This window comes from Nasonia vitripennis, assembly GCF_009193385.2.
Source record: "Nasonia vitripennis strain AsymCx chromosome 1 unlocalized genomic scaffold, Nvit_psr_1.1 chr1_random0003, whole genome shotgun sequence".
In the NCBI taxonomy this organism is placed as follows: Eukaryota; Metazoa; Arthropoda; class Insecta; order Hymenoptera; family Pteromalidae; genus Nasonia; species Nasonia vitripennis.
This window is the reverse complement of record NW_022279589.1, coordinates 2,057,501-2,071,509: the sequence shown is the minus strand read 5'-3', so window position 1 is coordinate 2,071,509 and position 14,009 is coordinate 2,057,501. Positions and strand designations below refer to the sequence as shown.

General features: G+C 35.8%; 1 protein-coding gene across 8 annotated transcripts in view; it reads right to left on the bottom strand.

The window, feature by feature from the left end:
- The window catches only part of LOC100119226 (glycogen [starch] synthase), a 489,541-nt gene that overhangs the window by 211,271 nt on the left and 264,261 nt on the right, over positions 1–14,009 (bottom strand). For all 8 annotated transcript variants that reach the window (XM_032601246.1, XM_031930050.2, XM_032601245.1 and 5 more), the window contains one exon: positions 6,070–6,280. In XM_032601246.1, coding sequence (XP_032457137.1) covers positions 6,070–6,280 — 211 coding nt within the window. The remainder of the gene's footprint in view (positions 1–6,069; positions 6,281–14,009) is intronic.

Here is a 14,009-nt window from a genome sequence, read left to right as displayed (position 1 = left end):
GATAAACCAATGCGATGTCTGCGGAAAATCAAAAAATATATTGATGTTTTGAATGTAGACGGGGCTGAGATGAATTTAATAATTAGTCATACTTTAGAGAATACAGCTTCAGCATAGTTTGATATCGCTCAGCGGACGATTAATTCAATGTCAGATTTCGAAAAAAGATTTAGAGCTCGGTTATGGAATGAAGATATTCAAGACAAGTGGTCTTGTAAAGTAGAATACAACCGTTATAACAGTGGTTCTGAATACTCTTGTCTTGAATACGCTACGTACGTGAGGGGTTTCGCGCAAGATCTTGAAAGAAATTTCTCAAAAGCAGAGCTTGTTTGGAAAATTTCTAATCATTTTGATTGGGATATTAGATTAACTTGTATTGATTTACATGTACTCTTAAAACATAAAAAGCCAAAATGCATTTTCTGACCTTCTGGCATTCAAAGACAGTGGCCACTATCAAAGAAAATGCTCGTTTAAAAAGTCAAACCCTGATAATACAATCATGAAAACCGCAGGGAACAATTATAAGACGTCTAACCAACAGTCGAATTTTCAAAATAAAACCACCTTTCAAAAGAAAGCACCACAAATGCAAAATTTAAATGTATTCAAGACAAAAAATACTCAAACGGAAAATAGTCCTGTTAAACGAACAGGTACCAAACCTAAACAAAATAATGCAAAATCATCGATAAGTACCTTTTCTTTTGATGAAACACTAAACACATGTCTAGAAGACACCTGGGGTTTGCCAAAAAACCAATAAAAGTTGCTTCTGGTGCCTTGGATAAACTCTTTGTAAATATACATGAAGCAACTATACAATCAATTCCAATTTTTACTATTTTCAATAATCCCCGAAAGGATTTATGATATGAATCAGATGATAATACTAAAAACAATGGAAACTGTGCTTGTCTAAAAATAGATATTCACATCAACAATATTGCAATAAAAGCCTTGATCAACACCGGTAGTCAAGTCACATGTATTTCCGAAAATTTCTGTAACTCTAACCTATGAAAATTGAAACAATGTTGCTACTTTGCCCATTGTTGGAACGATAACCAGAAGTGCGACGGGATTAAAATCTACTCGAATAAATAAACAATTGATGTGTCCTACACAAATCGGTAATAATCGAGAAGGATACAACTAATAGTGTTGATCTTCTCTCACCTAACCAGCCAGTGCTAAATAAAGCCCTATGCCAAAAACCTTTGAAAGAATTAATGTGTTCTTATAGTCACTATAATTCGTCAGTCGATCGTTACGATATTTCCGATAAGGAAATTGACGACAAACTAAAATTCTGTATAGCGAAAAATCAAGAAACGATCAATAATCTCAAAAAAACTTATTACAAAAATATCGTAAAGTTTTCTATAAGAGACCAGGTAGTTTAGCATCATTTGAATATAAGGTAGTAATACAGAAGATGAAGAAAAGTTACCTACCCCCTTCCAAGTGCACGAAATTAATGCACTGTATCGTGACTGCACTGTTTCTCCATTATTTAGACGAAACAAATGAAATGCACGCAAAATGGTGGGAAACAACAAGGCTCCAGGCCCGGATGGCATACCCAATATTGCATTGAAACATGTCATCTACATCCAATCTAAAACCTTCGTAGACTTGTATAATTCGTTTCTTATAGAAGGAACGTTCTCTACGGACTAGAAAAAACCACGTCTTGTGCTGCTACCAAATGGAGATAAGCTACCCAGAGTAGCCGCATCGTACACACCATTATTGAACGCATAATCTGCGTATAAATGAAATAGGCCATAGAAGGATAAAGTGGACTAGCTGATTACTAATATGGCTTTAGAAAGAAGCGCTTTACCATAGATGCCGCCAGCTTAGTGATCGACACTGCCCGATCAGCGATAAAAATGAAAAGATAGAAAAGAGGATCCAAGAAGTACTATGTTATCATAACACTGGACTTCGAAAACGCGTTCAACTCGACAAGCTGAAGTAATGTACAAGAGGCGCTACAAAAAAAGATAGTACCTGTGTATTTAAGGAGGATTATGTCGGACTATCTGAAGGACAGAATCCTACTATACGATACAGAAAATGGCACAGCAGCCTACGAACTCATAGGGGGCGTCGCCCAAGGATCAGTGATGGGCCCACAAATGTTAAAAATTATGTACGATGGTGTTTTGAGGCTGAAACTATCCAAAGGGGCAATGTTTAAAGAATGTACAGGTGACATCGCAGTTGTGGTATTTGCAAAGGAAGAGGATAAAGTGGCATAAATTGCAAACAAGGCTTCTGGAATAATTTATGAATGGCTGATCGAGACAAGTCTAGAGCTTACTAGCCATAAAACGGAGGCTATCCTTATATCCAACTAGAAGCGTTGACTGTGGATGGACAGGAGATTGTTTCTCGACCAACTATTAAACACCTGGGCATCATAATGTTGTGTCCAATTTTAAAACCTATTTACGTATTTTCTCTGTATATTTTCCAGTATCTCCTGCCCTTTCAATCACCAGATTTCAGCACCATATTTTATTACACTTTTCATTAGTGAATAAAAGACCCTTATCCTTAGACTACTTACCTCTACCTTTTGACCTTTCTATTAGTCAATCTTCTTTTCCCCTTCTTTTAGTGTGTAGCCCAGATATTTAAAGCTCCTTGCCATTTTAATTTCCTACTTTTCCTATATGACCATCTTTGTTCTTCTTCCTCCTTTTTTAAAAACCATCTTTTGCGACTTATCTTGTGTTCAGTTCCAGGCCTATTCTCTTTATGATATTCCTAAACATCTTTAGCATTTTACCAAAAACGTTAAAAGTAAAAGTAAACAAAAAGTAAAAGATTAGGCGAGTTTGATATATTCTGCAACGAAATTACAGATAGAAAAGAACTGAGATCAATCAAACAAAGTCTAGTTTATTATATTTAATCGTAATGAAGAGAGGAACAACTTTCAAGATAATTACTACGTAACTTGCCATACACTTTCCACAAAACAAAATAATTTTGTTGTTCGTTCTCCTGTGATTCCTTGCGCCACAAAGGATGCCAAATGTAGCGAAAGATAGGTACTACGAGGAGAGAAAACATCTTGGTGTGCTGGAGATGATCGGTTATTCGCAGCTCGGGAGTCTTGGTTGCGTATCACCGGCGATCTGCTCGCTAGCTCGTCGACGCGACTTGTCGACGGCGAGCGGTTTCACGTTCCGAAGTACAGTGTTGCACTTCTGTACGTAGAGACTTTCGGGTCCCGGTGTTACTTTACTAGAAATAGCCATCGAAAATGCATCCGGAAAGTCCATAGCTCGTCCGTGAAAGCTGACAAAGTGCGGCAAGATAGAGTAGCCGTCAAGCATTAGCTTCCTTAGAAAGAAGACGTAGGTGACGGCGGCTTACTCGAGGACAATAGGACGATCGACGAGGCCAGTCGAGTAAAGGCAAGGAAATAAACGATCTACCGTATGGAGAATCGTATGGAGATCGGAGCCACTTTGTGTTGCCGAGCGCGACAGCACGTAGCGCTGCTTTACGAACCTCGCCAAGTCGAGTCAAGCGCGCGAGCGAGAAAGAAAGTGTATGTATCGTATAAGTGTGTGAGTGCAAGAGAGATAGAGAGTTAAGAGCAGCGAGCTGCGTATTGTTGCGCGTAGTCGTGAGAACTTGTAAAAAGTTTTTGATAAAGAACGAGTTGAGTTTATCGCGTGTGTGTATGTGTGTGTATATTTAATTCTAATCATTCCTGAATAACTCGATTTTGATCCTTCTCCAAGATCACAAGGAGATTCGGAAAGTGTAAAAAAATTATAGTCTCGCGAAATCGGAGCCGAGAAGGCGATATTAGAAATTCTACTTTCGGGTTTTGCCACGTCACAGAACTCAAAAAAAGAAAATCAAGGACGCGGAAATTAAGGAAATTTCCGCAAATCAATTTTGAATCATAGGTATTTTGCTGGAAAAGCAATTTTTTAACAAAATATCATAACTGTTAAGAAGACTTCATTGAAGTGAAATCTCATTAAATTATCAAAGAACGATGCTCATAAATAAACATCAACAACATATTAATAAAAAAATGCAATAGAAAAAACAACGCAACTAGATTAAAAAGCTAATTCATAGTATAATAGATTGCGATGCTCCCTGATGGCATAGTATATAAAATTTATACTCGCCATCAGGGCGCTACCGCGCCACTTGATACTAAAATTTCAGATGATATTATACGTATTCTTATTTCACAAAACAACTGTTAATCTAGAACATGTGTAACGTAAGACTAACATTTAAAATATTTCCCGTTATTATGTCTGACTGTCGAATCTAGCCAATACTCCGTAAAGCACGACTGTAAGTAATCACACCTGCTATAAAGATATCACGCCAAACTTGTAGCATGTACCTGCGACAAAGGAGTAACTCTCCTTGCGACTATTTTCATATTTTTACGACGCACTTGCCACTAAAATCACGAGATATTTTATAAACTGGTTTTTGGAGCCAGCTCAAGCCAGACCGACATGCGAGTGTCTGTTCGTATCGTGCCACGACAGTAATCCGTCTAGTATTCAGTGAACGTGTAAAATTGTAAGTGTAACTACCGATCACAATAAAGCATATTCCAAACCGAATCTCAAAGGGTTAGGGATTTATTGCTTTATACATCAACTTATACCTATACCCTAAAGGACATGATATTATAAGTTTTCACCAGAGGTCGGTATCCTAGAACGACGTAAGTACCTCTAATCAATTAATAAATAAATTTACGGGATTGCTGAATCTCGTCGCGTATACTTATGCCACGCACAGGCCAGCTCATGCATTGCTGAACCCCACGCTACGTCGTGCTAATTAAATAATTAACGCGTGCTTCTGATCCGTATTCTGCTCGTACGAATCGCTCTGTACCGTCTTCATCTGAGAACGTCACACATGTATAATAACTGCTAAGTATCATACGTTTATCCTCGCTCTCTATCGAGTCAGCAAAGTAAAATAACAAAAATTAGTGTAATGAACAGAGAGGAGACAAAGTCGAAAAGCGAAAAAGTAGACGACGGGACTTGAACTCGCGGACCCGAGAGCTAGAGGCCTGTGATATAACCACTGCTCGAATCTTATCGCTGAATCGTTTCCCTGCTCATGTTGCAGACGTGTGTGTCTGTGACATTAGACGTATGTAAATCTTTATACTTTAGAAGTATAAAAGAAAGAAATAGCAGCATCCTCGAAATGGCGTTTTTTTAAAGCATGGTAATGTTAAAGCCACGGTAACTCATAGATAGATTTATAAAATTAAACCCACTTATGTCGACTTCACACACCAGCCTACGTATCGTGTGTGTTGGTTGCAGAAGATAGCTCATACAAATTATCGCCGACCAACGCTTGTTGCCACCAAGCTTCGATCCCGTTTGCACTAGTTATAAGCATCACTCTCAAATCCAGAATTTATTGTACGTTGTCGTATTTGGCGTTGCGTCTTGTTAGTGAATGATTTTGTACCAGTTCTAACTACACAGTTCAAAACTCATGGGAAATCTAGCCAGTACACCTCACGGCGTTTGCGTAAGCTCGCGAAAATAAGTAAAGAATAAGAGTAAGACCATGAGTCTACTTATCTCGCATTTTGCGCACGGGATCTTCGGTGTATCGGATCCGAAAAAGTTGCACCAGCACCAAACCTCGCTGCTCTCTTCGATTCACCAGAAAAAATAGTGGAAAATTACACTATCGCGTTTAGTGCGCAGGAAAACCTTCTTACCATGTGAGTGTGTGTGCGTATGTGTGTGTGTAAGCGCGTGCGTGTGTGTATGTGTGCGTAACTGTATATATATTGACTGACGTTTTTGCGATTAGCTTACTGAAAATGGGTATGTACTACTTATAAATACATGTATGCAATTTTCTTGGCTTACAAAGTTTAAAACTATATAAATTATAATGCTAGCTTTTATAACATGTATTAAATGTAAGTTTGGTTAGAAAAATATACTGCTAATATTACACAAATGGATTATCTTTTGAACATTATTTTTATGAGTGCGGAATTGTAAAACTACTCACTGCATGTCCTCGAAGTGATTCTACATTGAAATTATTAGTCCTTGCTGGGAATATTAAAAACGCAACTACAGTAACATCAGATTTTGAGGACTTTATATAGTGATTAAGTCTTGCTAAAGCTTCAATAAATATGTCTGCTCCTTTGTTTCCAAATTCATAACGTCCAGCAATAAAAAAATATAACGTTTTGTCTAAATCAAAATCGAAATGTCTGAAAATATAAAATAGATTTAAGCTACACTTTCATATATATTTTGCAATCGAAAACTTTTACAAATTAATTTTTGAATGGTCAATCAAAAAAAACACTGGCTTTTTTTACGTTAACACAGCGCCAAAAAATATATTTGAGCATAAAATATAATGGAACGAAACAGGGCAACAAATACTGTACCTCGCAATGGGATAAAATAACATCATATGTAAGTATTATCATAATTCTCAGTCGGAAAAATGATAATAGTTTTTTAGTTAATATTTATGACCAAGGTTTTGGAGAAAATGTATTATTTTAGCCAGGTTTTTGATATTAAATACTGCAGAATGTACATTGCAGTAACTGTTAGAATTGCATCATTACTATAACTTGGCATACAACACGTTAATACTTAATTACATAAGCAAGGGTACACATCAGAGTCTAGAGGGACATCAAATGTGGTGCGAATACGCCAGGTGTTTCAATTTTTCTGATTCTAAAATGAAATAACTCTGTATACAGTTGGTTCATCGAAAGATTAATGTTGACTGCATGGTCTAGGAAAAATCGGTAAAGTAGACGATTTTAGTGAAAAGAAAACGACAAACGTTACTGTGAATCGATAGAATCTTTTTTCTAATGCCTGTAAATTTTATGTTAATTTTTTTTCACGGCGCATTCAAATCTGCGTCTTGGAATTTTTAAGGATTTTTTTTGAGGTGGGAAATGGGCAAAAGCGTGTAGGATAGTCCAAATTTGGACTTTTATGACTCCGTAGGATTGGTTTTCATTTTATACAGCTAGGAAATTCTGGCATTCTTGTCTAGCGCCATAGCAAAAAGGGACATTATGCGATGTTGGGAGAAGCAGCGCCAATGCTGTCATGCGATACCCACTTTCCGTCCCGCTCTCCCTCTCTTTCTCTGGCATCCGAAACGGATGGACGTGATCAACTAGTGCTCCCGAATACTCATCAAATTCAGCTATTCTCCACACATTAGGTGAGAACTCGTTCATTTTGTCGGAAAAGTTCAACAACATTTGTTTATCAGGACCAGAGAGAGAAGTTTTTCCCAGATGTCGATTAGATGCCAAGTTTCACTGGCAATCGTCGCCATCTTTCACGCGTTGAGTTGCCACGTCCTCAAAGTGTCGGTGACCGGTTCTCTGTCTGAGGTGCGAGTGCTTTTCTGCGGGCTGTGCGTAATACTTGAACATTAGACGCTGTTCGTATCTGGTGGGCGAGTTTAGTGTATTGTGCAGTACGCATTCTCTTTTTTGCTACATCTGTGAAATTTTCCGCGTTCTAGTGCGATGTGACAGCATAAAAACATATATACACATACACGACGAATATATCGCCTGGTTGCTGATTACATAACAGCAGGCATCACGACGCTCCTCTCTTTCTCTCGAGTACGTCGGTGCCACGTCGCGCTCGCACGCGAAATCGTAGAAAATAGTTACATAACAATGGTTTTTGATTCGAAGCAAATACACAACCAAGCGACTAGATATCCTACAGCTGACCACCGTGTATTTCGTGCTCTAATCCAAGTCTTTACCGATGCCGATCTGCCGCAGATGTAAAGGGAAAATCTCTGTCTTTCTAACTTCGTCAGTCACAAAACTTTAGATCATTGTTGCCGTCGCACGCACGAAAACTTAGCGACTGTGGAGACTGAGGACACAACATTCAAAGATTCCAGTGTCAGGGCACAGAAAAGCACCTCAGATCTAGTCACTAGGCCCAATGAGCAAGCCCAGTTAAGCAACACAGCGGCATCGGCTGTGCAGCACACGGACATCGAGAGTGCTACGAAGTCTATACCAGCTAGATCTTCCACTAAGCGGCCCCGGAATCTGATCTCGCCTCCGTCGCCGTCTGCTACTCTTGCCTCAAAGATTAGCTGCGAAGAAGACCCTGCCGAAACCCTTGAAATCACTCGAAAGACAAAACCATGTTCGAGAAAAGCAATGATACTTCAGCTCCGGCCTGGTTTCTCGCGTTTGCTGAGAAGTTCGACAACTTCAGCTAAAAGATAAAAACGCGAGTTGGGAATATTAAGAACATAGAACAGACGGTTTTAAGAAGTCAAGGTGGAACAAGCTGTGCTCTTTCGCAAGGTCGAAGATATACGTACCCGCATAAGCCCTGCGTACCGCGATAAAGGAGAGATTGTCGTTTCCGGAATCCCTGCACAAGTGAAACTCACTTCATCAGAGATTGTGATGCGCAAGCCTGATGACAACCGCCAAAACCCTGCTACCACAGAGGCCTTACTAGTAGACTTAACCTCATACACACGCACATGTACTACTGACGACCAATCCGCACACGCAATATGGAGAGAGAAAGATAATGCTCAACCATCACCACAGATGTTTCTGCTGGCGTTGGAAGAAATGCAACTGCCAGGATTGACAAACAACAAGGCCAAACTGGTGATGAAGAATATTACCCAAGCATGTAACGCGGTCATGCCAAAAAGAGTGCACAACTGTAGAATACCACTAGTATACTGTTAAAACATAGAGGTTAAGAGTGCACGTAGTAAGTGCCACCGGACCAGAAGACGAAAACAACGGTCGAGAAAAGAAGTACCATAAGTCTGTAAGAGGCCAGAAAATAGTAGATGCCCGCGAAAAATAAATGAAAAAGAAATAATGATAAAAGGAGCCTTAAGAAGAAAATTCGCGAAAACAAGCGACGCTGCCTTAAGGAATTACAGGACGAAGTCGAACAAGACCCTTGGGATCGGCCGTATAAAATAGTAATGAAAAAGATCAAAGGAAGCTCCGTGCCTCCTTCAAGATGCCCGGAACAATTACACTATGTAATGACCACACTGTTCCCCAGGCAACTAGAAGAACCAAGTGTCATCGAAAGAGGTGTGAATGAAGAAAAACGATGAAAAAACTATTAGCCGCTTGCAGAAGGGTAGGAAGCAACAAGGGTCCGAGGCTGGATGATATTTCCAATATTGCATTAAAACATGCCATTTACGCCCAATCAGAGGTCTTCGTAGACTTGTAAAATTTGTGTCTAAAAGAAGAAATATTCCCCACAAACTGAAAGAAACAGCAATTCGTGCTTCTGCCAGAAGGAAAAAAGCCACCCCAGGAATCCACATCATAGAACAGCTCTGCATGCTGGATATCGCAGGCAAGATTCTGGAACACAAAATCTTGAAACGGTGACCACTCTTCTTAGTCCTGGGTGCAGTTCGTTACATAATAATAAAGCGAAATTGATTAAGATTATTTAAGAAAAACAGTGAACATTTTCTGATCAGCGTCGTAATTTTTACGACAGATTAAGTAGTGTAAATTAAATTAATGATTTTAAGTTAATTTGTACAATAATAATTATATATATATATATATATATATATATATATATATATATATATATATATATATATATATATATATATATGGGACGTTCCACGTCAAACGTAACAAAGCTCTGCCTGCTCTTTTGATCTAAAAATTTTTAAAAATATGGAAAATTTAGCATTTTTTATGTCTTTCAATTACTACTTTACGAAATGACCAAGCTGTCAGAAATCACAGGGGCTCAGAAAAATTCTAAGCAACGACTATTTTCATGTATTTTGAGCTGCTGAACAAGAATCCGGCGGTATATTTTACCGATACCTCAAGCGTTCGTCCCTAACCTCAAAAAACACCCCCCAAAATTGCTTTTTCACGCAGTTGAGAGGTTTATCCTGTGATGGACGGAAGGAAAATTATTGACAGAGAGTATTATTATGTATTTTGTGCTGCTGAACACGAAACCGGCCGGCTTTTTTACCGATACCTCAAACGCTCGTCCCTAAACTCAAAAAACCACCCAAAATGTCTATTTTACGCGGTTAAGAAATTTACGTCTAGAGGAAAATTATTGACGAAGGCTATTTTTATGAATTTTGAGCCACTGAATTTGAACACGAAGCTTATTTCTTTTGGTTTCTATTAGTTAAGTACATTCGATTAAAACCAAATGCCTTTAAAACCTAAATAATTGATGTACGTACCTTTACTAAATTTTTAAAATTTATCAAATTTAGAAATGTTATTAACTGCAAAACAATGTAAAAATATAATAATAAAAATAAATATAAAAAAAAAATGTAAAAAGTGTATGATTCTGTAAAAAACTGTAAAGCATAGTCTAAATACAAACAATCTTTTATAGTGATTAACTATTTTTATTAGAATTTTATAACAATTTACAGTGTACAACTTTATAACATTAAATAAACGTTTTATCAAATTAATAAAATCCAAAAAGTGTGGACATTCGATCGTTTATTTAGCGTTTTTTCCAATATTTCTTAAACTTTCAATCCAGCGTTTCCAAGTGTGGTATTTAAAGTTTTTAAAATTTTTTTAGAACCGTTTCATGTTAGGGCTACATTAAAACATTCACTAAACATATTTATTATTTATTTTATCATTATTATTGCCAATAAGATATTATGTTTGCAGTATACTTAATACTATAAAAATTTGGTAATATTTTGATACTCGCTAATGAGAATTTTTATTGTCAAAAATATCAAAATATTTAATTATATTTTAATTTTAAATATTATGACATATAGTAAAGTTAGTTTACTTTACTTAATGTTTTTTCAAGAGATAAATAGCATTATCATTTTTGTTAAAAAAACGAATACAAGTTAAAAGATAATTTCATAGCACCTGCACGTTCGGTCTCGCTTCGCTTGCGGTAAATATATTTTTCTAATCAGAATTCCTATAATAAAAAATATAAAAATATTTCTAAATTATGTTACCTATTGTAGGAATTGCTTAACTATTATATTTATAATATGTTTCGCATAAAACGCGTTTTATCAAACTATGATAATATTTTGATACTTTGTTGCTATGTATGTTTATTTGGAAATATAAGTTACAAAACCTTCTCATCGAAACAACTTCATCTGCTGTCCAATGCAACCAACAAAGATTCTAAACTTTAAAAATTATTCTAAGTTTATAATTTTTTAATGATATTAATTGAGTTGTACTTGATATCACTGTGTAAACGTTGCAGACGCTACTCTTGTCTTTGATATATTTTCTGACGGTAAAGTTTTAGTAAAAATTGTATCACACGTATATTTTAAAATATTTAAATCAAAGTTTAGATTATTATTCTCATTTATTAAATTTTGATTTCAAGTATATTTAAAATAATATTATTTTGTATACTGTTGTAGTCCAGAATCTTTCTCTATAGTTTAGTTTTGTTTAAAATTCTACAAAATTTATTAGCTGTTACTTTCCACATGGTATTTTTAATGACAGAAAAATTAGTTTGAAGCAGATACAATTAACTTTTAAGCTGATATAGCTTTCGTATACTTGTCCATGATTAATTGAAGCATCTAAAATATTTATAATGTCTGAGTCTACTGCAAAGCATTATTTTCCAACAGTTCATGTTGACAGATGTATTAATCCATTTAATATTAATGGACATAGAGGTAAAGGTCTTCGCAAAGTTTCAAAAAAATTTTTGTTAGATTATTCAGATATACTTGAAACAGCTATGATTTGTTCATCTTGTAGAAAGTCTCTTCTGTAAATTTTAATTTATCGAATAACTCTCTAAATGAGCCGAGTGAGGAAGAAAATGAAAGACCACAAAATAAGAGAATTCGTCTGTCGAGAGAAGCTCAACTAGAACAAATGTTGGATGGTCTGAAAAGTAATTTATGTTCTTTACCTCCAAATGATCCATTGATAGTTTCTATTTTGACAATAGCACCTGAATGCTGGACATTACGCGATATTGAATCAGAGTTTAATGTCTCTTTAAGAATTGCAAAAAAGGCGAGAGATTTGAAAGATGAATTCGGTATCTTAGCGATTCCTGATCCGATAAAAGGGAAAAGTTTACCTGAAATTACAATTAAAGAGATAAACAAATTTTATGAATCTGATATTAACAATTGAGTTATGCCGAATAAGAAAGATGTAGTTAAAATTAACGAAAATGGTGAAACTCAGTATGTTCCAAAAAGATTGCTACTATGTGATATTAAAGTATTGTATCGAACTTTTAAAGAAGAATGTCCACAATTTCCTATCAGCTTTAGTAAATTCGCCAAACTACGTCCAAAATGGTATGTTTTGGCTGGTGAAAGAGGCACGCATAGCGTGTGTGTATGTGTAATACACCAACATTTCAAGGCCATGCTTGAAGCATCCAAATTGATAATTCTCACGAAGGGATCTGGTGATCCAATAAATGGTTATATCGATTGCTTTTCGTTCAGCTTATGCAGAAATCAGAATCCTGCTTGTTTTTTGTTTGAAGAACATGTATCTTCTTTATTATACGAAAATAAGATTGAAGAATTAATTTTTAGTGTCTGGCAGTCAATAAATTAATGTACTTTAAAAAGAGAATGTCTTTCGGTGGATGATTTTACGTCTGAATTGTCTTTGAGTTTAAAAAAACTTATACCACATCATTTCATCGCAAAAAATCAATCTAAATATATAAAAGATCAGAAGAACAATTTACAAGAGAACGAAGGGCTTCTGGAGATGGATTATTCTGAAAATTTTGCTTACGTCGTTCAGGATGCTGCTTGCAGGCCAAAGCTACGGAAGCGATTTTAAATTCAAAACAACTTTATGACTGGGCGAGACAAAAGTTCCAAACAATAACATTCTTTCACTATTCCAAAAAAGATTACGAAAAAACTTCAAGATCACTAAAGAAAAGATTCTCGGCTGCACCGTCTATTACACAAATTTCAGAAGGACATGCGTTTTTAGTTTCTCCCGACAAAAAAATTTCTGTGGTTAGATACTCTAATGCACTAAGTCCATTATCAATAGTACAATATTAAGGTTATAGGACAGCCTCAAGTGGACAACATAATCTACAAACGGTATATTTTGCCCAACGTCAAGTAAAATTTACCGCACGGTAAGCAGGTTATGGCTGATCAATTTTGTGCACGTTCATACACAATATGTTAAATACAAAATCTTGATAATAAGAAACGAAATAGATTTAAAAAATAATAAGATTTTGCTTCCTCCTAGAGGAAGCTTTGTGATAGTAAAATTTTGAGTTTCGTAGAGGAAGCTCCTCCTAGAGGAAGCTTTGTGATAGTAAAATTTTGAGTTTCGTTAAAACTTTTAGAAAATACTTTTTGGTGTGTTAGAAGTTCAAATCAAGTGTTTTTAGAAAATGTCCGTATAGATGTGTGTTTGTGTGTGTGTATACCGTAATATTTCTGGAACTACTCTGTCAATATCAATAAAATTCGACATGCATATCTATTTTCGTATTCTGAATTCGGGAAAAACAGTTATTTTTTTAACTATTTATTTTTTTATGATAATTTTTTGATTTTTGAAAAACACTATTTTACGTTTTTTTTAATCATCCCATTGTTACAAACAATTCAGCTATAATGCATTTGAAATAGAATAAAATTATCTACTTTTTCTCGTTTGGTCCTCGGGATCGACCGCTTTGTTCGGCAGATAAAATGAAAAAGGTGATTTTTTGTGAAAATTTATATCTCTGAAACTAAAGATCATAACCTCACGAAAAAAATCATGTCGATGGGTTACGTGTAAAACTATATCCCATTAAAATTTCAAGTGATTTGACTTTTTCTTTTTTAGTAATAAATCGGAATCTGAAAAAAAAGAGTTTTTTTTGTGCCTGTAAAGTAAATATTTTATGTGTTTGCACAGC